This window comes from Pseudopodoces humilis, chromosome 7 (assembly GCF_049639895.1).
Source record: "Pseudopodoces humilis isolate 2021_Gansu_Grassland_sample_001 chromosome 7, ASM4963989v1, whole genome shotgun sequence".
Classification (NCBI taxonomy): Eukaryota; Metazoa; Chordata; class Aves; order Passeriformes; family Paridae; genus Pseudopodoces; species Pseudopodoces humilis.
The window spans coordinates 3,489,018-3,515,325 of record NC_142206.1 but is presented as its reverse complement, the minus strand read 5'-3'; the positions used below and the strand labels follow the sequence as shown (position 1 = coordinate 3,515,325).

The 26,308-nt window shown below is 38.2% G+C and overlaps 1 protein-coding gene across 1 annotated transcript; it reads left to right on the top strand.

The window, feature by feature from the left end:
- The first annotated feature begins 3,955 nt into the window (after window positions 1-3,955).
- Window positions 3,956-4,922, top strand: FSHB (follicle stimulating hormone subunit beta). Its single transcript, XM_005530278.2, has 2 exons — window positions 3,956-4,114; window positions 4,686-4,922. The coding sequence occupies exons 1-2, from the start codon at window positions 3,956-3,958 to the stop codon at window positions 4,920-4,922; spliced, it is 396 nt and encodes a 131-aa protein (XP_005530335.1).
- The last annotated feature ends 21,386 nt before the right edge of the window (window positions 4,923-26,308 follow it).

Sequence of the window (26,308 nt, the reverse complement as noted above, 5' to 3'; positions counted from 1 at the left end):
ATTCTGCTTTCCTACAAATTTGTCATTAATGATTAAGTCTTTAGCTGACACTAATTAGTTTAAACTATGTGCTCAGCAGGCCCGACCTACTTCACAGTTCTGCTTTATTAATTCTAGCAACTTAATAGCGGTAAAAATTATATTGACCAACAGTGACCAACCACTCATTGCAGGTACCACTAAAGCCTGTGAGAGCCTCCCCACTGATTTTAATAAGAATCACAGTAAACCCCAAAGGCTTGGAGAGGTAATGCAGCAACAAAAGTCATCTTCCAACAGCAGCAAGCAACAAAAACAACAGCAACAAAAGGGGGAAAACAAAACTCCAGTCAATTTACTTAGCACAGGCCTGTGCTGCTGTGCTGTGAAATACCAACCCCACACAGGGAGCTCAGACTGAAGCGCAGACTCAGAAGCAATTTGCAAGCTTTGTGCTTCAAGGATATCAATTTAATCCATCTGGGGAGCAGCAATATACCTCAGGTTCAATTTGGAACTGTGCAGAACAAGCGCAGAAAGAGCAAAGGAAGAGTATTTGGTCAAGACTGGCAGTGTCCAAGAGACTTGGCCAAGGCACATGCTCAGCATGATGGCACTGAATCTCCAAATCCTCACTTGGTGGAACCACACAAAAAGTCAATTAAGCCATAGGTTTAGGCACTTTTGACATGCTTTGAGACACTTTCAGTGCAAAACAGCTTTCATATGCAGAAGCTATTACTCCCAGTATCTATTCAGCAAGATCTAAAACATGTAACAACAACTATGAGCATAAGAAACTTAAAACCATGTTGCTTGACAACTTTAAGAATACATAAGTATTTAAGAATACATTAGAAGCTAAAGCTAGGCTGCAGCTGGAATAGTCCCAGGTATTTTATATCAGTCATGTTTTTTCCCACCAGAAGGTTTAATACATCTTCTATCAGGACAGAGTCAGATTTATTACTCATGGTGGATGTGTTGCACACAAGTCTTCCAATAGCACTTTGACAGATGCTGAAGTTCTCTTAGATATATAAACTACTTTCTTTTAAGCAAGACGAGTTAAAACTTGTAGAAACAGGATCATTAGTCTTAGCACCACACTTGAAGAAAACAATCCCATTTGTTTAGAACATATAAGGAACATAAAAGCTACCAGTTCTGTATTAGATGCTTTTGCAAGGAAAAAAAACCCAAGCAAAACCAAAAAAACAGTATCACACACACACACAAAACCCCCAAAACAAGCAAAAACACCAATCACCAGAGCACAAGCAGAAGAAAAAGAGCATTTGCTGCTAGAAGGGAAATAAGAGCAAAGTATGTGATAGCATTTCTATTTGAAGTGATTAAAAAAGCAAAACAAAATCTCCCTTGTGACAGTAGTGATGACAGTGGCTTGCTAGGTTACAACAGTAAGCAGTCCGAGGGACTCCAAGAACACCAAAAAGATAGCAACACAAGAAGCCTTTTATTTCCTCAAGAAACCACTAAGACATTAACACAGCCATGTAAATCTGATTTCTGATGTCCTCTGTTGGTGAGTCCTCATCTACAGCACCACCTGTACTTTGATGCACCAACCCCTTGCTCACGTTGAAGATCCTCCTTGACAGCATTTGCCAGATTCCTGCACAAACTCCAGTAGAACAGAGGTCCTCATCATTCAGTGCTCCCTTGAGACCCTTGAAATCAGCTCAGGACAAATCTTCCCACTTTAGTGTTTGTATTGTGTTTACAATGTGGCTTCATGAGCTCGTACAGCTCTTTTAATAGAATTATTTCCCTAATTTGTGTCTCCACAAGTGGGAAGGCTGGGTGGGACAGTGCAAGGAGCTAGGGCAGGGAAGGAAGGACATGGCAGGAGCTAAACTTGCACTGTCTGCTTGTGAACTACGTTTTAGTGAATGTGTGTAATTTCTTCAAAAATGAAACAGGTCGTTGCAACAGAGAGATCAGATATTTTCTGAATTGTCCTCGGCAAATGAAACTTATTTAGTCTTTTTTAATTTACATAAATTAGTACTTAGAAAAGATCAGATCCTCAGTAGGGATATAAGAAAAGTAATCAGCTTTTGTCTGGCATCTCTGGAATTAGAGATTTACAGCAACCGAGAACCTCCTCTGAGAAGACAGACTGTGTTGACACTAAACGACACAAAACGACACATTATCAATCACAGGGTTTATATTAGTCCAAAAAGAAGATGTCTAATTTTTTGACTTCTTTATAGATTTAAGTGAACTGTCTTCTCATTCAAACAAAATTCTTAACACAGGAGATGTCCAGGGAAAAATTTCAGCTCACTTTCTAACTTTGGCGTGATGCAAAATTCATTTACAAATGAAGGTTCTGCAGAGTGCACGGAAACTGGAACAGATGGCCAGTCTGCAGGACCACAGGAAGGTATGACACACTTAAAGGGCTCATTTGTAAAAGCCTCTTTGAAAAGTATCCCGTCTGCAGGAAACTAATAGGCCAGTGAGAATTTCTTTTCATGATAAAATGCTTTTAACTCTATGTCCTTGTCTAGTTTTCTTTCAGGGATGGATTTCTGTAAAAGTCAGACTGACCATAATAGAACAGTCATAACAAAGCAAGACTGGCTGTTCTGGGCAGATAATAGTAAATACAGTGCTGCTGTGAGTCATTTTCCCCAGAACTGGTATGTGAAGCTCTACAGAGGTCTCTCTCTGTCATTATTCTGGTGAAGAGGCGCACATCCCTAACCTGTGAATGCAGGGAATATATTCAAGTTGAGGTTGCATAGCTGTCAGCTGAAAACATTAGTATTTTCCCTGAAACACTAAAATATTTCATCAGAGATCACTGGCATAAAAACACAAATCTGGAGCCTCATTATGACATCCTAATAGTCCCTTCCCACAACACAAATATCCCTCACATAAGTTAAAAAATGTGACCATGCAACAGACAGGAACCAGGGCTGAATATACTGGGCTAGAAAAGAATGGCAAAGAAAAGAGGAGTTCTTCATGGTTTAACAAAATTCACATAACTAGCTTTATTGGATCACTGAATAAATACATATGCAGCTCACTGGGTAAGACAGAACTCAGAGAAAACCAATTAAAATTGATGCCCTGAAAAGAAAACAAGAAAATGGTCATTAGCTAAGAAAAACTACAGCAGTGAAGGGTCCTCCACTGCCCAAGGACCAGCTTGCACCCCAAGCCTATCACTTTGAGGGCTGACCAAGAAGTCAAAACACCTGAACTTTTCATTTCCAAAAATAAGCTTTTCAACCTATTTTTTTTTTCAAACTGTGAAACGGCTCAGCTATTTCTAAATGCCACTGAATCAAATCCAGTGACATGTGTAGAGAGACACTGTGACAGTAACCTTCACCATCTCTTCCCCAGTGTGTTTAGCTTTTCTTTTTTCCTCTCAACAAGGCTTAATCTCACTGTCTGGCTGAACATTAATCCGCTTTCACCAAGTCCCAAACTAATGCTTGCTGCATTAATACACTGCAAATCCTCAAGGTATAAATTACACACCATCCACTATAAAAGGAAAGCACAAGGCTTTCTTCTCACTACAGCTGTTACTTCTAGGAAGGCGAGCAGAATACAGGTAAGTTTTCATCAGATCCTGATGTAGAAGCTTTTTTTTTTTCATATTGCAAACACTTAAAGCAATTAATTGCCTCTGAAAAATAATTATACCTTGCTCTTTCTCTCGCTTCTTCTTCGTCTTTAAAGGCAGGTTACATTCTCTCTACAGAAACTTAGATAAAAATATTTCATTGAAAGTATGGTATTGTGCTATTATTATCATTCTGCAAAGACTGATGACATGCCACTTCAGTTGCTTAGGAAAATCAAACTCCTTTAACAGTAAACATAAGGAAGATCTGTCCAATGTCTCTGTTCTCACTGATGATTCTGTTAAAAATAACTATACATGTTTCTCCAGTAGAGATATATTTTTTGCTTTATAGACAGGATGAAGACACTTAATTGTTACGTGCTGTTACTTTGCTGGAAAGCAATTTGCTGCAACAGCTGCCAGCTCACCAATATTACCATAGCCGTGGAAAAAGAAGAATGTGAATTCTGCATTACAGTGAATGCCACGTGGTGCTCAGGATACTGCTTCACAAGGGTAAGACTCTTAATTTCAGGCACCAGAATTCAATATTTAAGTGATCTATGGATAACCCATTCCTGCAGCCCGTAGCAAACACATAGACAGGATGAGCCTTTTGAAAGAATAGGCTGAATAACTGCTGTGCTATCTGACACAGGAGAAGATACACAGCCAATCTGAAGCACAGACAGAAGGGTGAAATATCGTAGTAAAATCCAGTTAATTAACTGGCTGCATATATTATGTTCGTATTGTATAGCTAGAGTGAGAAGGATTACAATCTGGATCTCTGCTTTGTGCTCAATTTCTGCTTGCAAGCAGATAAAATAAAGCAGCCATTACTATGTAGACTCCTCTGCTCTTTCAAATAATTTGAAGAATCAATCAATTGACCTGAAAGATTGTCTGATGATGGTATGACACAAATTTGCCGTATCAGTCTCCCTGAAAGGGGAAATTTAAAGATCTAAGTAAAATTAGAAGAGTCAGACCCAAATGCTTTTGATCTCAGTGAGATTTTCCCATTTTATAAAAATACTGAAATCCCATAACAAATTTTAAAACATTTTCCTTCTTGTAATTTCAGGATCCAGTATACAAATATCCACCAGTATCAACTGCTCAGCAAACCTGTACCTTCAAGGAGGTTGTGTATGAAACAGTGAAGATCCCTGGCTGTGGTGACCATCCTGAATCATTTTATTCATACCCAGTGGCTACAGAGTGCCACTGTGACAGCTGTGACACTGACACCACTGACTGCACTGTGAGGGGACTGGGGCCATCCTACTGCTCCTTCAGTCAGAATGGAAGCAACCAGTGAAGGCTACTGGACACAGCAGTTTGGCTTTAAATGTTCCCTTATAAGTAAAGGTATACTGTTCAGGTTTAAATGGAAGATTTAGAAACTGCCAGCGTTGAAACAAGTATTTTTTAGGCCAAAATGAAGAGCTACTGACTAAACTCCTCTTCAGGCCTTCCTTACATAACCTATCAGTTGCCTTAAAATAATTTTCACAGGTCTATAAAAAATGCTGCTTCCAATTTCTTCTGCCCTTCACCCTTCTTCCTCTTTAGTGCAACTTCATTATTTATATTCCTGTATTTCCACTGCCTGGTTCACATAGATTATTTTATGCTATTCTGTGCTTTCAAAAAGTTTCAAGTCTTTATTATTTCCTGCTTTTCATCTCTCCTAAGAACACACTTATTTTTAAAAGCCTTGCTGCTGGTTGTGGTTCTATTAGCTGGATTGTAAACCTCTCTCAGCTGAGATCCTAACTGATTTTTTCTTTGCAGAATATTTCATATAGTCATTATGCACTGCAAATAATAACAGCATGTATATTTAAGAGCCAAAATCTATGTTCAAAGGTTGAATGTCACCTGAATGCTTGTACTTTCTCAGCAAGGCTTGTTAGTTCAGCCTCATTGTCACAGCAACACAAATAACATGAACTCTAGTTCATACCTGGCTAACTTGAAAAAATCATCAGCTCTCTATTTTCACCTGAGTGCAGAATGTAGTAAAATGTTTAGCATCATTTAACGTAGGAGTCTCAAAAATGATTTAGGGATGAATGTAGGGGCACCTGACCCCAGTAGTGCAAACATGGTGTGAATAATGTGCCTTGAAAGCCGTCCACAGGAGTCCCTTCAGAGAATGGAATTTCACAGGACTCTGCAGCAACCTAACTCTGCAAATACCACTATGAAGTTGGAGTGGTCTGGAAGTGAGCTGGAGAACTGACTGAGTCAGAATGGGAAATTACCTCACGTTATTGAGGAAATTATGTGAAGCCTATAGGATGAAATCCCATGGGAAAAATGAAAATATTCCGTTCTTCATCAGAAAAATCACCTGCACAGACACAGAATGGAAACAATGGAATCAGCTGCAGTTTGGCACTGCAGGCATGGTGGTGTACAAGCAAAGAGTCAACAGCATCCCAGTGCTGCAGAAAAGTGAGAATGCAAGGAGCAGAGCCTGCAAGACACAACCTACCTCCACCACTCAGTTCTACATGGTAGGGCCTTGGCTGAGTGGTTATTTCTGACAGAACTTCGGCACATTTTAAAACTGGAGAAAATTGACAGAAGAATAATAAGAATGGAGAGAAGCCTAAAAAACATCTTAGGAGGAAAATATTTAAATAAATGTGGTTGTTTTGCTTAGGGAAGGGTACACTTAGGGGGAATATTAGCAGAACATTTTACATGTTTGAAGACTGTTACACAGAAAAGGTCAGTTCTCCACGTCCAAAGAGAACAGAACAACCCATGCAAGATTCAGAGTAGTCACAAGCAAATCTTCTGAAAGCTACAGACAGCTGGGCACTGAAATAAACTGTTGGGTGCTTGGAGAAGGAGAGAGGGAATGAAGGAAGGGTGTGGGGTCTGTGGATTAGTGATGATTACAGGTTTTATAGAACATGTGGAATCTGTTAGGAATGACAGAAAAAACTAATTCAGCACGAGGCAGAGGAATGAAGTAGTTGTTTTCTGGCATGTCTGCTTTTGAGACCCATACAGACATGATTATTTAAGGAGAATTTGCCTGTTACTCTGAATCTGTCTTGTAATAGATAATAGATATTTTAACATATGTAGTTTTTAGCTTTTTTACTGAAAGGTATTGATTCTCTTGATTTTATTTATAAGATTTATGTGCATGGATGTTTTCTTTGGTCTAGTGAAGCTTTCAAAGTGGTAAAGTAATAGATAAATTACATTTGGTCTCATTTCTGTTTTAAAGATGAGTCAATTTCAGTTCAAACTAAGTATATTATTAATATCAGCGATTATTCCATTCTAAATTAGAGAATTTTGGATTACAATTGCAAGACAAAGTAGCTTGTAGTAAAAAAGAATGTAAAAAAATGTTTTCAAACACAGATCTGTATTGTCTCTTGTGCATTTTCAAATAATAAAAACAATTTTATTGCACTTCTGTTATGTGTCATAATAAGCCAATTTAAAAAGTCAAGAGTCCACCTGCCAACTTTATCATCCTTTAAATTGCATGTTTTCTTCTTCCTCTCATAATTTTTTCTCACGTAACTGGTACACCCACCAGAGCCATATATGCATTATATGGCCAAATCCCATCAAATAAGACAATATTTTAGCCTGGTCCAGTACCATGATAATGAAATAGTTGCAATATAAGAGTACTGTGGACAAGAATAATGATTTTCATTAATATTTTATTTAAATTATAGACATTGGAACCTATCCAGACTTGTGTCCACATCTGTCACAAATTAGATTGCATGTGAAAACAAAAATCATACAGGTCTCATTTCATCCATCAGACAGATGCATCACATATTTTCATTTTGCAAACAAAACAGTTCAGAACCTGGAATCTGGAACCGTCACTAACAGAGTCAAAAGTGTATTGAGGTGTCGTGGTGTGCTGGTTTGGGCTGGGCTAGAGTTAATTTTCTTTGCAGTGGCTGCTGTGGGGCTGTGTTTGTGTTTGTGCTGGACACAGGGTTGATAACACAGAGATGTTTTTGTTGTTGCACAGAGCCAAGGCCTTCTCTGCTTTTGGTAAAGCCACGCCGGAGAGGGAGCTGGGGGTGCCTGGGAGGGTGGGAGGGGACACAGCCAGGACAGGTGACCCCAAGTGACCAAAGGGACATTCCAGAGCAGGGGATGTCACAGAAACTGTGGGGAAGGAGGAGGAAAAGGGGGACATTTGGGGTGGTGGTGTTTGTCTTCCCAAACCTCACCTGTGATGGGGCCCTGCTCTCCTGGAGAAGGCTGAGCTCCTGCCTGCCCTTGGGAAGCAGGGAATTCATTCCATTTTTTCCTTTCCTTCTGTGTCTGTGGCTTTTGATTTCCCTACTAAACTGTCCCTATCTCAGCCCATGAGTTTTCTACCTTTCACTCTTCCCATTCTCTCCCTGAGCCCACTGGTGGGGGAGTGAGGAGCAGCTCTGTGGGGCTGGGTGTGGCTGGGGGAGCTTTAGGAATGGGCACTCCCCAGCTCAGAGCCCTCCTGGAGATTCCCCAAATCATCAGCCACCCCCAATGGAGGCACAAAAGGCAAAGGTCACAGACTGAGATAAGAACAATTTACTGGAAACAGCAATGAGATAAGAAAATTAACAGTAACAATATTAATCTGAAAAGGTATAAGAAAAAAGATCATTCACACAAATATGCCTGTATGCAATAATTGAAAATACCAGATGGCTCCTGTATCCTTACTCTCAAGCAAAATCCATTCCAAATCATGTCAACAATTACTTGTTCTACAGTCTGACGGCAAATATTTCACTGTCAGTACTTTCAGCAACAGAAATGCAGAAATTCTTAAAGAAGGCTGGCCAGGCTTGAAGATATCTTAGTTATATTTGATAGTTTGTAAGACAGACTTTATCTTTTTAAAGTTTCATTTCCATCGAATGCCCAATAATTTCATTAAACTTACTTTTACATCAGTGTTTCTTTTGCAAAGTTTTAGTGAAGGTAAATAGTGAGTATCTGTATAGTCTGACATCCAAATCTGCTTATTAGTACTTAAGGAAAATATTTAAGAGGTCATTTTTGTGCTTGTTGTCTAGATCTGTCAAGATGAGTAAATGGGAACTCTGTCAAAAGGTGAAAGTCTCGGTATGACATGCTACTCTGAAAGCTAAATTGGTGGATAAGCTTTTAGAAATGTTTCTAATATAGTCAGAAGTAGATTTTTAAGAACTCCCACCATGGACCTAACATTTTTCTTTGAAATCAATAGGTAAAATATTTTCCAACTTGAACAGAACCAGTCTGCCAACAGTGACTTTTTCCAAAACTGCATATTAATTCTATTTTTAACGTCAGGTTCTGCAAAAAGACCTCAGAATATGCCAGTCTTTAGCCACCAGCCAGCAGAAGCTAATGTTAGGAGCGGTAAAAATTAAAATGGACTGAACTATTTACTTCCATTTAAACAAAACTATCTCTTTTCTGGCATGAGCCTGAAAGAAACGAACCTGGAAAACTTTAATTTATAACCCCCTGGTGAAGGCATACAGCACAGAGGCAATACACAGTGTTGGATTGTCCCTTGCAGGCCTCTGAGAGGGCCACTTGATGCAGGAATCTCGGTGCTGCAATTAATTAAGTCTTTTGAATGGCCAGATGTATGGTTAAAGTGCAGGGAGATTATTCATCTGTGCTGCCACATCTGTGGGCAAATTAATACTCTCTGTCATTCATGCTGCAGACAGTCTGACCTTGATCTTAGGAGTGTCTGTGCCAGTCGTACTTGAAGCTCTCCAGATGTCAGGATGGGAACAGGGAGTGCAGCAGCAGCAGTCAGAGTCCTCCCAAGGAAATGACCACTTAATCCCAATGCCTTTTTGTGTGGAAAGCACAGACTGATTTTACAGACAGACAAGGAAACACACGTTCCTCACCTTGAGGCCATTAATAAAGCATCAACATAATTAGCATCACTGCACTCTTGTCAGTGCTCAGCTGTTATTCCCAGCTTAAATAAATCATTCCTCCTAACTTAAAGCAGGCCTGCACTTGCTTTTTAAATTTTCCATATAATTGGGCTCACCCTATGTTTTACGATAAGCAAGAAATATAAACGTCCTCTCCTTATATTAACCCAACTGATGAATAAGAACTTAGGAGCCATTCACAAATTCTCAGACAAATCCAGCCTGAAACAGAGGTAATTACAAATGGTGGAAAACAGGAATGTCAGCACTCTGGCTTGTACATGTCACTTTGGGGCTGCACTTAACCTGGAATATTTAAATGGCAAGGGGAAAGGCAGTTCAGCATGGTGTTCACATGCTATGCTCCTCTTTCACCCTCCCAACTCAGCAAGGGCATTTTAATTTTGTCAGTGTGCAATATTTAGCCACATACTTTATTTTCATTTAAAAAGTACAACTAGCATCTTCGTTGAAACTACCAAAAAACCTGAAAAAAACCAGCTAATCTGAAAAAATCATTTGGAGAGGGGAGCCTTGAGATTAGTGGCTCCCCTCCACTAAGGCAATGGAAGCTAAACAATTTTTCTAGGTCTCTCATGTTTCTCTTCAATTTATGTTATTAACATTAGCTATCAGAGCCTTGGTCTGTCAGTGTGACTTAAGCTGATAGACATTACAGCAGCTCACAAGGCTACAGTCTGGGAAACAGAGCAAACGAGACAGGAGCGGGGTTAGAGAAAGGACACACTTTCAAGAAATCAAATGTCAGTGTTTCATTCTCTGTAGGCGGGGAAGGCAAAGAATTAACTACCTATGCTTCACAGCCATTAACCATTAGACCTCTTAATTGAGTGAAAAAAAATATAGGAGGTGGGTCAGATATATTTCTTGCACTGTGTTATTCTCTGTGAAACAGACATTATATATAAACATTATTCTGTGTGGAAAAAAAGTAAAGCAAATTATGGATCTAATATGTTTGGATTATATTCAGCTGTAGTTGCATTTATTAAATAAGGCTGTAGAGTGATGTATTATTCAGTCAGGATATAAGTTTAAGCCCTAAAATATGTCCTTCTTAAAATGACAATATTCAAGACATTGCATTATCCAATGGCTACAGACAAAACCTAACCAATCCAGTTTTTCTTCATGTGTTTACATTTAAAGTTTCATTCAAAAATTATATCCTTCTTTCATTACACAATACTGGCAGGCCTTGATGCTTTTGTGAAGACTGTGGAAAACCCCAGTCAAAAAGATATGATAAGAAAAATCTTCAGAAGTTAGAAAGAAAATTTTTGGTTCAGACACTCAAAATTTATGTCACAATGAGGCAATGTGTTATGGACCAGGTCTATGCCCCAAACAGGAGTTTAGAATCACCAGGTAGGTGCACTAGTTAACACAAATATGCACTTCATCCAAGCCAGTGATCGAGAAATAACACAGACAGTTGAAATTAATTCTGCTCCCAGTTCCAAAGAGTACCCAAGACACCTCTGCCCAGCATGGATCTGGCCCAATAAATTAAATTTCTTTCCTATATGATTTCTCCTTTTGGAGAAATATCTTAATCTTGATGAGAATTCTAAAGTGAGCTAATGCTTCAGATGGAGACTGATTTGCATCGTGGGTGTGAACAGACACAGACTTTACCTCACTGGTTTTGTCAATCTAGCCTCAAGACAAGTAGATCCTGATCTACAAGCATCTAGATGTATCATATATTTGGATTATTATGTCTGGAACTCAAAACCACTTTACACTGTGATGCTAAGTTCAGGGACAATGTAAAAGCTTCACCAAATCACTGTCTGTGCACAGTCTGTAGCCAAACCCTAGCCAGTATTTGTTATTCAACAAGCACAACACATGGGCTGCCATTTTATTAAGCATTTCTCTAAGCAGAATGTAGAAATTACCTTGTCAAATTCCAACACACAGCCAATAAATTCATGGAGATAATGAAGCTGTAGTACTTTGACAAAGATTCTGTTCACCCCAACATAAGCCACAGATACAGCCTCTAAGAATAAGCACTGTAATTAATGGAAAGTATGTTTGTCTGGATTGGTATTACAGACTCATGAGAACTACTCAAAGAATATTTATTTTCATCTATTTAACACGATATTTATTTTAAGATTAGGATAGCCATTTAATTTTGCTTGCACTGTATAGACCAATGTTGCTTTAATAATAAAATAATTTTTTAAAAAATAGCACAAGAGGAAGTCTGGAAATGAACATTATATCATAATTAGTAACCCCTAAATAAGGATTTCAATGCTTCAGGGGCTAAATATTCAAGGGCCTGTGATGCCCTTAAATAATTCAGTCTACATCCTTCCAGTAGATATCTGAGCCATTAAATATTCACAAACACTTTGAAGACTGGAATAGTGTCAGATCTCAAATTAGAAAATTTCCCTTTAATGTCACTCCTACCTTAATTTCTGCCATCTTATTTCAGGTTATTTGCCACATCTCTAACTAGGTAACACTGATAGCACAAAAAAGGATCTTCTCTTTATAACTCAGTATGTCATACAAAAGAAACAAGCAACTCTGCTTTTGACTTACAACCCATTGCCTTCAAAATAGGAAAAGTGACCTGCCCAAGGATATGGCAATTGATAACTGAGACTTCAGGACCCCCCAGCTTCTCACTCTAGCAAAGCAACATGAAAACACAAGTTGAAATATTATGAAATTGTTAATTTTACTATACTGCATCAGTCAGGCAACTCTCACGGCCCTTCAACTCCCTTAACTAATGCCCAGGGTTTCAGGCTGTGTAACTCTCTTTAAGAATTCTGGTCAAAAACAACAACAACAAAAAAAACACCACCAAATTTAATGGGGTTTTAAATTTCCATTTATAACCTCTAATAAAACATCTGCTTTCATTTACCTTTTCCTATCCTTATCACATTTTCTGACTATTGACTAGCAGAAAGTGAGGCATTCTTGCACTTTTTTACCATGACATTGCTAGCAACTCTCATCTTCACATAAAGTCTTCTGAAGAACAATTTTGATCAGTTTTTAATTCTGTTCTCATTCTTTTCACATGGTAAGCACCTAAAGCATGCCTGCTTTTCCAAACTGCATGCATAGCATTTTTCAAGTTTGCAGATTAAATGCAAACTTTTATACATATATATATATATATATATATATATATATATATATATATATATATATATATGCATATATCCAGTAGTTTTGCACTAATATTAATTGGACACATTCTCGCTTTTGGGAACTCATAATGCCACATATAAACTTGAAATTCAAGTTTTCAGTAATTGATAAATGGCAGTGACATTCAGCACCAGGAACCAACATCAGTCATCTTCTGCTTAAGATGATAAGTGGATGTTTTTGAAAATACCTTGGACCTAATTGCACATCAGCATGTGTCATTTTCAAAAGTCCTAAGCTGAAGGACATACACCAAAAGCTAGTTGCTACACCATATAATTATGAAATGCTCATATTCTGCAGTGAAGAAGGTGGCAGAAATATCTTCTGAACAACTCACAACTCTGGTTCTCTTTAGAAAAATCTGTGTTATAGGAGTAAGTCGCTCCTGCTCAGAAAAAGGTACAGTAAAGTCTGTAAAATGCTATCACTGGTATTTTTAAATGTTGCTTTAGCTGGCTTTCCATTTCTGCTGAGCACAAAACTGAGTCTATTTTACTACTCTTTGATCAAAAATCACAAACAAATTGAATTAAATTGATATTGTGAACTCATAATTGAACATGTGAGTAATGACACTCACAAAGTTTGCTTTCAATGTAGAACAAAAGACTATTTCCCCTTTCACCTCTTCAGCTCAGCCAGCTTTTAGCATTTATTGAGCTCAGTGTTTTGATTTCCAATAATGTTGTTCTTTGCCTGAATGAGAATGCCCTTTGTGTGGTACTTGCACTTAGGTAAAATTCATTGGGAAACCAAGGCCAGACAGATTTTCCCGGTGAACAGTTGAGTTTCCAAAACAAATTACATGTAATTCATTGTAAGCAATACTTTCAGGAACTCAGCTTTAGTTATCTAAATTAAAATCTCCACAAGTCAGGTTCCCTAAATCTCATTTAGCATTTAATACAAAAACGTGTCCCCGGTAGCACAGCAGAATAAGCCACAGCCCAAGTAACAGTTGCCTGAATTCAGCTCTGAAATTCCACCTAACTTGTAAGACTTCCTGCATTTGAACAGTCCTTCCTAAATGCATAATTCTTTTATAAAACAAACTCTAAATCACAGTCTTTTCAGCATAAGAACCTGTTCTCATTTGCCTATGTAGCACTAAGAGTGGCAATGAATTAATGCACACCGAAGGTCTTATGCTTAGGTTTTTGGTGGTGCATTCCACCCACCTTCCCTTTCTTCAGGCTGCTCAACAATCTCAGGAATTCTTGTTAGGTCTCAGCCTTGATTAATGGTTTCTGGGCAATTAAGCTCCCTTGAGCTTATCAGTCTGTTCCCAGAAAGTTCTATTGCCTAAGGGACTTCTGTTGTCTAACAGAACAAGGCCTTGAAGCCTTGAAACACTATTTACCTAAACCATAGCCAGAGTGAAACAATATTAATGTAACAGGATTTCTGAGGAAAATTCCAGTAATTGCCACCTCAGATTATGGCCAGGATGGGAATGACAGATGACTAAATCCAAACAACCTGCAAACCACAAGCAGCCACCTCTGAGCTTTCGTGGAGCACCATGGGCTGTGCTGGCATCTCCCTGTGAAGAGGAAGCCTCCCAGAATTTGCCAGCCCTCAAACCTGGGATACTCAGAGGACCACCAACACAAGGTGACAACAGGGCTTTGGCTGATACCTCCCTCCTCAAGGCTGAGCCCTTCTCCCAGTGTGGCAAAAGCAACCAAGATATTTCACTGAACTCCAGGGGAATTTAACAGGTACACCTTTGAACGTGGTCCTTGGCATCTGTGTGTACATAAAAAGTCTAGAGTAAATGTTGCCTTCTCAGATCCACAGTTAAAGCTACTCTTGAGCTTATATAAATCCTACTGAATTGTTTTGCAAATATTAAATTAGTCAATGATTAAGTGCTGCTAAATCCTTTAGAAATAAATCGTTGACCAAGTGTAGGGCTGAGTTAGGGCTCAGCTTCACCAAGGCTCCATCAGGCTGGACTTTGTAACTCAAACCTTGTAACTCAGTGGGAAGGTCTCCCTTACCCTCTTGTACCCTTTTGTGCCTCCAGTCTGCATGAAAATCATTCTAAATTGATTCCAAGCAGATTTCCCTTTGTGCTCCTCATCTCTGTAGGAGGTAATGGAGTGAGCCTCGCACTGAACTTTGTTAAGTGTTGCTTCTGTATATTTATATTAAATCTGTTTTTGCTAATGTCTTTGAGAGAGATTCTTTCAAGTGACCTAAAACCACTTATCCACACCAAAGTTCAAAACTCCCTTACGAGTGGCTTCCCACCATCATTTCAAGTATGTATTCAACTCTAATATAATTTAAGAACACCTCTGGGCTATGTCCCTTCCAGGAAACAGATAAGAGATTAAATGGAGCCAGCTACTCTTTAATTGAGGATGGCAAGATTCACCTTTCATATGATGCAGAAGTACTCTTTGACTGTAAAATGTACCCTGGCAATAAGGAGTTCATTTCCTTTTCTTTCAGTAGATAGGGATCTTACCTTCGGAATCTACCACTGATTTTTTTTATCCTGTCAATGATACAGAAAGACTGAAATTTCATGTGATTTTTGGAGGGAGTTTTCCTTTTAATTTTTAATTCCCATAGACCTTATCTAGAAGTATTATTACTCTCTGGATCAGTGCTTACAGCATTCAGAAAATAATCTTACAGAAGTGTCTGGAACAGTACAAAAAAAACAGGATATTAATAAATTGATATAACCTCTTTCTCAGCTCACAGAATTCTAGGGAGCAAGCTGATTTATCTGGTGATTTTTACCCCCAGACTGTTTCAGAATATTTCCAAAGTGCTAAAAACTCAATATTTGAAATCCTATCAGTCTTAGCAGTTATGATGAGTCACATAAACCAAGCAGCACCATACTTTTTTCAGCTGAAGAATGTCAACTCTTACAAAGAATCCTTGGCATACCACCAAGCATGGGTATAAATATGAAGTTTCCCAAGTATGATAATTCCCACATGTAAACCTGAAATTCAGTCTCCTTGAACTAGGGGCAGTAATAATACTTCAAACGTATTTTAAGAGATGCTAAAACTAGCAGAGCATAGCTGAAGCTACACATGAAGTATGAGGGGAAAAAAAAACCCAAAAAACTAAATTAAATGCACACACAGAAGTTGATTCTCCTATTTTCTAAGCATCAAATAATGGCTAAATAGCATACACTGACCAACACACATGCCAGGCACCCCAGGCACACCATACCACCTCTGCAAAGAGGGCATTTCAGACACACAGAAACAACGTGAGTTCACCTACTTTCAACCACTTCACCTACTTCCACTCAAGCGAGTGATTCGGTTGTGGTTTGCTAAGAAAGCAACAGAAAGCTAATGAAAAATTAAGCATTGTTGTTTGAGAGATGCTGCAGCTACCAGTTCTTCAAGCATCTATGTCTCACTGTGTATGCTTTAGCTGCAAAACAAAGAATATGCCATACCCCATGTGAAGCTGTGCTACAGTGACCCATTTGACAGAAGGAAAAAGTGAAGATAAAGAATATTTGTCAGATATTATGTTAACATCAAATAGAAAAAAACATAGGAAAGTAAAAATCTTTTTCACTTTTTACAGATAATAGATTCATGAGGAATGCTGTTGCACAAATCATCAGCCTTGCTTGCCAATCCAAACATCTCTTTGCTCTTTGCAACCTTCTGCTGACCATCCTTTCTCTATTGCATTAACCATAAGATATTTGCCATCACATTTAAAGCTCATTATGACTGATCCTTCCTACCCATCACCTCTCATCAAGTATTTAGAGGCCTCCAATCAAGCTACAGTGACAGCTCCCATCATCTTCTTGTTAATCTTTTAGACAGGCACCTCTATACTTTCTGTCAAGAGCTTCCAGAAAGGGACTTTCTGATTCTCATTCATATCTTCCCTTAAAATTCTCCTTTCCTATGATGTCAATAAGAAGAATATTGTGTTGTATGAAAAGACATACTTAACATGTTGATCAAGAATACTAAATTGTCCCCCTCACACAAACTGTCTGTAAGTACCTTTGTGTTATTCTGAAGCCATGAATTATTTGCTCTTCTTAATAAAGCTTTAGAGCTCTGTAGTTTATTAAAGATAAATATGTAGCTCTCTCTCTGAGGTAAAAGAAAAGCACCCAGCAAACTTGTAGAATTTATTACTCATTTTCCTCTGGATAAATATAACACAGCTCCACAAGGTGGCATTACACATTATATTCCCAGGTGAGGAATACAGACACTGGCACACTTCCCTTTCTTGCCTGCTCATGTCTGGGAGGATTCAGCCCTCACCAAATCCTCTGTAAACAGCCAGCACACAGAAAACTGACATCCTTATCTCTGTTCTTGGAAGCAATATGAGAAAACATATACAGGCAATAAAAAGGAAGAACATTAAAAACTACAATTTTTCCTTTTAGAAAACACAAAGTACTCATTTCATAGGTGATATTTTATAGAGAAGGAAAGTTCAAATGAGAAATGTATGGGATACTCCTAACTCTAGGCTCACTGTCACTACAGAATTAATTCCATTACATCCTGACCACTGCTGCCTATTCAGTTCCTACCAAATTCTCTAGCTGAAGAAATGCTTTCCACACAAGCTGACTGGCCCAAAAAGGATATCATTTAATTACAGGGAAAATTTGCATAGGACCAGAATGGCGACTCAGACTCTCTGTGCAATTAAAAAAATTATATGGTTAGCCAAAAGAAAAAAACTAAAACCAAAAAAAAAAAGCCACTTAATTTGGTGTTCTCCTGAGAGTCAGATAAATTTCTCATCAATCATTGCCAGTGCAGCTGATGCATGCTACCTCTGCAGTAAAAACATGGCACTATGAAATTCCAGAGGCCTATTTCAGGTAAGGCAGCACAACACCAAGATTAGGACAGTATCTTCTCAGAGGCTATGGCAGGAAAGCAGTCTTGAAGGATTCAGGGAAAAGATGAGACAGAATTGTACAGCAGGAGAAAGATAAATGAACTATAACATCTCAGAGGCTGAGCAAGATAATCTAGACAGCTAGAACTATTCCAGGTTTCTGAGTCTACAGGCACTGCTTCCAGATAAAATAGATTTGTATCAAAGCTGTCACTTGTTCAGTCATTGTCCTGTTCAGTGGTACACAGAATCATGGGATCAACAGAAAACTACCAGTCTCAGGAATGTCTCTCATCTCCCAGTTAAAAAAGCACTAGAAGAACTAATTAATGTATTCTACTTCTTTCCTGGAGATGAAATGATGGGAGATCTTGTTAAAACAAACACCCATGGCAGTTTCTGCCTCTGTGTTAGTTCCACTGAAGCACTGCAAGCCAGGTCTAACTCAGATCCACCTGCTGATTTCAACAGGGTAAAGGCTTAACCCGAGGAAGATTTTTCAATTACCTTTTTGAAAAGAAACTCAGTTGATTAACAGCCTTCCACCTGCTACTCTAATGGGAATGCTTCTCTGGGCAGCAGATAGGCTTGTACAAGCAATGTTTTAGGAAAATCTGTGTAATTGGAGCATTCACTAGGGCATTCACACTGCCTACCTGTTACAGAAGATCCCAGTAACTTCATTGCAGGCTGATCTCATTTCAGGATCAAGCTGTCATTGTAGCAGGTGAAAAGCTGATTCTAACTGAATAGCTGATCTAGAGTGTGCCTCTGTCTGAGTATCAAAAGAGTACTGGTGGTAAAAAAAAAACAACATAGGAGAAAATACTGTGAAAAAGCAAGAGCTGTAAAGACTTCCTGAACTGAACAGAGGTGAGGGACCCTTAACAAAGAGATTGCAGAATTTTCATGAACTGCAAGATACAATATGAACTTGCTGTTCAGAAGATATTTGCTGGATTAAAAAATACTGAGAAGGATATTAAGGGGCAATTGGTAAGGAAGAAGTAAAATTTTGAGATAAGGACAAACTAAGTCTAAATACAGCTGCAATATACTCCCCAGCAGGTAGACACGATTTTTAATCTGATCCTTCCTTTTTATGTCCCCATTCAACTCCATGATTTCTCTTTTTCTTTTTACTACAGAGAGACTTGTGGTAGTTCCCATTAATTTATCTGTATATCTAAAGTGCAATGTCAGAATTGTCTGATGACACCAAATACTTCTGTCAAATTTTAAACATGCTCAGTTTAAAATTTATCATCGCCTCATTTAAAATTAAACAATCAGCTTCAAATCAGAAGCTACTTTGTAACCACTCAAGCTTTGGTTTTGCAATGTGACACCACATGGAAATTTTAGAGTACCACTGAAGAGAGCTGAATGGAAAAAGATGTGTCAAACATGCAAAGAGGAAACTGTGATGATTTGTCAACTTATTATTAAGACTAAGCATGCTGCTCTGGGATACCAGATGCCATCTACTGATGGAACTTCAGTATGTAATTGCTGACACACCTAATTTGTTTCTTTAAGGATGAAGTCAGCCTACAAACAAAGGATCAAGTCAGTGCTTCCATCACTTTCATCCCTGGAATGGGTCTTTTATAGTGCACCTCAGGAGCATTTGAGTTGACTTCTCTTGTGTTCTTGGCCCTTTCCCTTTGTGAACCTTAGTGACATTCCTGAAGACCAGAAGAGTGGGGGATAAAGAAAAGCTTGGCATACTGAATCATAATTCAGTGTTAATAAATACACCTGCAATCGAAGGTTCCCACAGAAATTCTTCTCCTGTACAACTGCTGTCAATTGCTTTTCACTGCAACAAAGAGCCACTGCTTTCTACTCAGAGGTAAACACATCCTTGAAGTGAGCCTTACCTAAAAGCATGATGTGCACATTTTGAAACCATTTGAGATGGAGGCAGTTAGTACAATGAACAGCCAGAAATTCCTCCTCTGTTTGAATTACCATGTTTTAGTAGCACATACCTTATCCTTGAGTCCTCACATCCTAATTTCTTCATAACCAAAACATTATCTTTTGGGAGAAGAGTGGATAGACTCTTGAAATATAATTTCTTAGCTTATGATTGTAGAAGATTTTAATATGAATAAGGTATTTCATAATTTTTTTTTGCAAATTCCATTAAGTTCTGTGAAAAGCTCAATAAAAGCCTCAGTCTCTGTTTTTGCTAATGCAATGGCAGTGTAATTTATTCCCTCCACTGCAGCTCTGGGCATGCATTACTATTACATATAATTTTAAACTTGTTAGCTTCAGTATGTGAGGGAAACAAAAGCTGGCAAGCTTATTCTTAACACAGTCTCTACAAGCAAGTTACCTCCAAGCTGTTTTCCACTTGCCACATTTTTTTTTTCTCAAAGTAATTGTTTAAACAAAATAACATGAGTATTTAGAGTTTGATACTACCACTGGTCTTATCTAATATTTTAACTCTTATGGGTCCATATTCTGAGCTCTCAGTGTTCATAAAATTGAGCAAAAACACAAGAAAAAAAATACTAAGTTGCTAAAACTAGCAACCAGGAGAGTATATTCTGTATTCTTGACAAATAACTCCTACTTTATAAACGAAAGAGAAAGCAACCATTGTACAGGAATTTCTTATACTTGGTTCCTTAAGTTAAAACACATGAGCTTCCTGCTATTTTCCCTATTTTGAGAAACAAGAGTACCTAGACTGCCAGAAGGATCAAAGCCAGATTTCTCATACATTATAATTTTATCAAGTGAAATTAACTGGAGGGGGAAAAATTGCAGTAACTTCAGAGCTTTGGACTCCTCCATTATTTCCATTTATTTGGCTTCTGCTTATTTTGTTCTTTTAATCTTTCTACTTCAATCCTTTCTTTTCCAGTCCTTGAGTCTTATTAACCTGCATTCTCAGTTCATCTCTAAGTTAGGTTCTTAGTCAATCCTCAATGGTCCTCCATATATTCTGTCCTCAGTCCAGCCTAGTCTCTCATTTTGTTTTCCTCTGGTGTCTTTTCACCTTCTGTTCATCCTCCTAAGTTCTGGCATAAATTCTTTCTGCACTAACATCTGCTTTAGCTTCTCAGAGCTAAACATTTTGCAAAGCTCAAGAACTTTTCCCACCGGGTTGCACTGTACAGGCATCAGCCTGCTTGAAAAATGATAATTCAGACATCATTTGGTGCTAGGGGAGACAAGAGTCTGAAAAGGATTGGATAGTTAGACAGTTTTTCCATGCAAATGACTGTAACAGAGCATATTGCCTCTTTTCTGTTAGTCATGGTACTATCTGGAGAGTAAAGACAAGTCAAAACAATTAGTACCCATCCTCTTTGGCATCATAAATAATCCATTCCCAAACACAAAAACTTTATTCTACTTTTTTTATATGTCCACCATTATTTTCTGGTGCTTTCCATTGTTACAAAACAAGCAGACAAACAAATAAAAAACTACCAGTGCTAAGGCACAAAACCCACACTGAACACAAACCATTGAATCCAAGTCTGACCTAACTCCAGAGCACTCACCCTGATCCAAGCACAGTACACAGTGACCATATTTCACTTCACAAAATTAGCTTCCCCCTCCTGCAGCAGAAGAATGTACCACTGTGCAGAGTACAAGTTACCTCATGGGAACAAACCCAGAACAAAGCAGATGCTTCTGTGTACTTCACTGTGTTGTACCACTCCAGAGAGTGAAAAACAAAAAAGCATTTACAATCTGAGAAACCTGATAAATACACAAAACATTAATTTATGAGAACACTTCTCCTGAGACTGAAAATTCTGAAAGTTCTTTTTCATGTCCCTTACTTGAGAAACCACTAATCTTAGGATGAGCCTGCACACCAGGATCTTTCAAGTGTCTCTGGATTTTGACAAGACCCAGGTAAAAATCCAGATTTAAAACATCTCTCCAGTCAGATCAATACATAACAAAATTGTAATGATTCCAGCTGAGAATTTCTAAGAGGCTATAAAATACCAACAATATGAAGTAGCCCTTTGAGGCAGAAATTTTCTCAGCCTACATCACACAGAATTTATTTGCTGAACCATTTTCTGGACAGGTTTCCTAGCACCCATTTCCTTGCAACAATAGAAGAATTCAATTCTTTTGTTTGCTCTATTTTTTTTATGCAGCACTTGACACATGCAAGTTGTAGAACATAAACATGGCTCCTGGCTTCCAAAATAGGACAGTTGGACACTTATACAAAGCTAATGAATTTTGAGACACTAAGGACTTCTCCAAGGACTTCCAAATATTCCAAAATCCATAGATAGATAGTGAATGAATGTTTATCATCAAGACTAAGAGTCCTGGAGACTTTTAAAATTCTGCCACTCATTTTAGCATTGTACTGCAAAGAGGCTGGATAATATGCATAGGCTTCAAAACAAAGGAGAAAAAAAGCAATAAAAACCACCATAAACACTGAGATTACAGAATAGAAAAGGAAATTACACAAAAGCAAAACAACATTTTGGTCACAGTCTATTAAAGTGAATAATTAAGGAACTCTTCCAGTGGTATGTTTATGTATTTAAAATAACATGAATTCAACATAAAAAATGGCCCAAATGTTTGTCTCCTACAGCTGGAGTGCAATAAAGTCATAAAAACAAAGCAAAACAAAACATGTTCTGAAAGGATTATATGAATTTCAAATATCTGAAAGATAAGTGTCACTACACAATTATGAATATTTTAAAACACCAATTAAAATACTTAAATTGTAAAGAGAAAAAGGCAGTTTCTCTTTTGAAAATAAAAACTGAAAAAGTACAAGGAGATGTGTTCAAAGCAATTAGCAACTGTCTTACAGCTGGAAGCCTGAAATGATGTCCAGATGATTAGACATCAACTGGACAAGCAGATAATGGGAATCTTTCTGTTCCTGCTAAAGAATGAAAGCCTGGAGTCTCAATAAAATGCTATCATTCCCAATAACAGAACTGTTCCTTGCACTTCAGAATCACTTGAAGAAAATTTCAGAATCAAAATGAACCCCACGGCATCGTGAAATCGTGATTTCTCTAGGATTTCAGTCACCACTGAGCACATTTTTATCAGCTATGCAAAAGCATGTGATACCTTCTAATATAACCAGATTTGGAGGAGGCTGGATTGCTCAGCAACCATAAAAACATCTCAGTGAATTTTTAAAAAGTCTTGACTGTAAAAAAAAAGAAGAGGATAAATATGTTGCTACTGACTAAAAGAAATAAAAGTATTTTATTTATTTTAATTTTATCTATTCTCAGTCACACAGCAACACTTATTGTCCTGCATAAACAGAGAATTAACACAGTGGCCTGACAATAAAATATTGGTACTGACAAGGATATACAAAGCAAATCAATTATCTGAGAATTATACTAAGCTGATCCAAAGTAAGAAATAGAAGCAAAAATCCTAACAATTTTCTAACTATAAATTTCAGGAAAACCATGGACTTTCCAAACAAAAATTTATTTAAATGGTGAATAATTTATTTTTTCACAGTAACAGTGGTTATAGTTCATTGCAAATTCACATTACTGGCACAAGAAATAAAACCTTTGACATACAATAGCAACAAAGATTTCTTAGAGGACACTGAATGCTTATATCAGAAATATTACTGGGGAAATGCAGAATTTTGTCAGAAGCAAACCAGCAGACTGACATGCTGCAAGAAAACCATTACAGATAAAATGACAACATGTCATTATTGTGAAGCTGGTACTCAACTTACCCAGGGAAAAAACTTAAAAAGAACATTTGAAGTTGGCAGTGGAAAGCAAAGAATGTTATGACATGAATGAGTAAACCCAGCTGATGGTATGAGCTGCCTCAACAAGCTATCTGAAGATATTCTAGAAGGTGTTCACATATAGTATAAAAAAGACCCTGGGATCTCAAGCAACTCACTGCTGAGGCTACACTGCAGGCCTGGAGCTGTTCCTGGGAACCTGGGACTGGATACACACATGGAGCCTTCCCTCAATCCTTTGTGAGCACATGGGGACACACTCAGAGGACACACAGGACATTCTCCTTCTCCTCAGCTACCATGTTGGCACTGGAATGACACCAGAGAAAGTCTCAGTGAAGTATACAATGTCACTGCCTCCACAAAGAAATTTTAATTGCGTGTTGCATGGTATCACCTTTCCTGGCTTTTCGCTTTCAACAAAAGCATAAAATGAAAATTTTTAATTTGAAAAACCAAAGCTTATAATTACTGTCAAAACTAAGAAACTTCTTCTAGGTTGTCTTTAGGATTAGTTACATTTTCTTTTGTCTGCACACCTGCTAGTAATAACTTACATTCATTTCCTCTGGGAGCTGAGGTGTCCTCTTATGTTACTTGGATTCAATAAAATCTATAAAGGAAACTGTTGCTGTAACTTCTACTATACTGTACAACACTAAACAAAGGATAGACTGGCTCATACATTGCAAGCATAATAAGAACTAACCTAGCTTTGGCTTTGATATTTCAAAGTACATCCACAAAATGTTGTTGAACACGTTTTACTGTGGTTTTTATGGGGGGATGGGAAACACTTGACTTTCCTTCCATCATTTGTCAGTCTGTCCCAAAGACAGACAGAGGCTAAAGCATCCACAAATCTGATTGTTTGAGCACTTTTAAAAAGCCTAATGCAATATGTAATGGGTTTACATTTGTTTCTGCAAGTCAAAAACTGCTATGTTTAGACTGGGCTATTCACAGTAGTTGCTGGTACCTGCTAACAGGCCTATCAATTGGAGACAAATGGACCATTTTCTCTCCAAATACATAATGAGGCATGAAATCAGGGGGCAAACAGTGTGGTTTTAGGTCAGTGATTTGTCAGAAGACCATAAAACTGATGGACAATGTAACTCTCCAATGCTTCAAGAAAAAAAAAAAAATCACTCTTGAATGTAAAAATAGAAAAGATATAAATAATCTTGATTTCAGTAGAGGTTTCATGGGATAACTGTCTTATTTCTTAAAGGATTTCAAGGAACCATGGTAATTCCCATAGCTACAGCTGACAGAAAATTTTGATGTACAGTGAGTCATGGAGCAGAGCACTGCACAACTGAAGAATAGTTACTCAATTTCGTGCAGAGCCCAACCCCTGCAGCAGAAGCCGACTGAAAAAAAAACGTAAGTTCACAGAAACATTTCTTTTTTGGTTTGTGCATACACCCAGCTGCAGTGACCATTTTAATACCAAGACTTTATGTTTGACAAGAATATGTGCAACTCAGTTCATAGTCAAATGGAAGTTCCTGACATTCCCTGTCACAAACACTTCAGGACTCGCTGTTCCATGAGTGGAACTGGGGAAGCATGGAAGGACCGATGCGTTAGGAATAGAAAACTTATCAAGCAAAGATCCTCTTGCAGTAGGGCCTCACTAAACCACAAGCTATTCTAAAACATGTGTCCCATGTGAATTACACCAGCACACTTGCAACAACAGTACCTTGCACAGGAAATCTCAAACCGTAGTCTACACTGAGGCTTGTGAGGTGCTGTTCTTACTTTGCTACCGGTGTGCTTCGGGATTTCAGCAAGCCATTGAGGATTTCAGCAAGCCAACTTCTCTAAGTAATATTGCTAAGGACTTTCTCAATGAGGTAACAAACTGGTGATCGTTAAGATAGATGTGATTTGCCCTGGAAAATATCCTTTTTAAATATAGTATGCATCAGTTCCCCATACATAGTAGCAGTGTTATGCCTGTATAGCCATGTCAACAGAGTAAATGTTTTCCTTGAATAAAAATATCACAGGAAAATTTCTCCCTTTACAGACAATATCATACACAAGGGATTCCATAAAATGGCTAATAATCACTGCTAGCTATTTTTCTGGATAGGTTTCCCAAAATTAGGACTTTAACTAGAGTGCTTTTCACTGGCTGGTGGCAGCTACAGAACCAACAATTCGTGACCTAAATGCCGACCTGTTAGTTTCTTCTCCTCAGCTTTGTGTTCAGTTAAGGCAGCCTTAGAGCTTGTTCTCTGTGGCAAACAGCATCAAAGAAATGCAGAGTAACCATGAATCAAACCCTACTATTAAATAGGCAAAAATCGTGGAAGGCTTCCTGGTGTATGATCCATAAATCCACAGTTACACTCTGACACAAAGCCCACTCACAACATTTATTCATGATCTGTTCTCTTTGCTCTGGGACATCAGGGTGCGCTGGGGAGAGAAGTAGCACCCAGACAAATGATTCAGCATGCACCAATTCAAAAAAAAAGTAGTTTTCCCTATTTGATTCTTCACCAGTTGTCAGATTAACAACCTTCATTTTCCATCAAGCCAAGCACGGAGAGGACGTTTTTCTTAGGAAAGGACAAACCCTAAATTCCTTGAACACCCCAACGTGTTACCAGTCAGTAAGCAGTGACTGCCTTAGGTCTGTGCAAGGATTAGTTGCTCTGGAAGTGACTAGAAAGAGACTGAATGAGATTTCTGTTAGTAATGTCCCTGCTTTTTGAATCAGAAATAAATTCAATACCTTTAGAGATGGGTAAAGGAAATTCCCAAACATTGGGTTTGTATCCCAAATGAGATCCAGACTGGCAGAGTCGCTGCACTAATTCCAAAGGACAGATATCCAAGTTTCTGAGCACGTTCTCTTCAGCCCCAAAGCAAAGAACACAGAATAGCAAC

Excerpts from the sequence above, each read along its gene's own strand:
- FSHB (XM_005530278.2), top strand. The coding sequence starts at position 3,956 with ATGAAGACACTTAATTGTTACGTGCTGTTACTTTGCTGGAAAGCAATT. Across the intron at positions 4,115-4,685 it reads CAGGATACTGCTTCACAAGG|GATCCAGTATACAAATATCC; the intron begins GTAAGACTCTTA and ends TTGTAATTTCAG.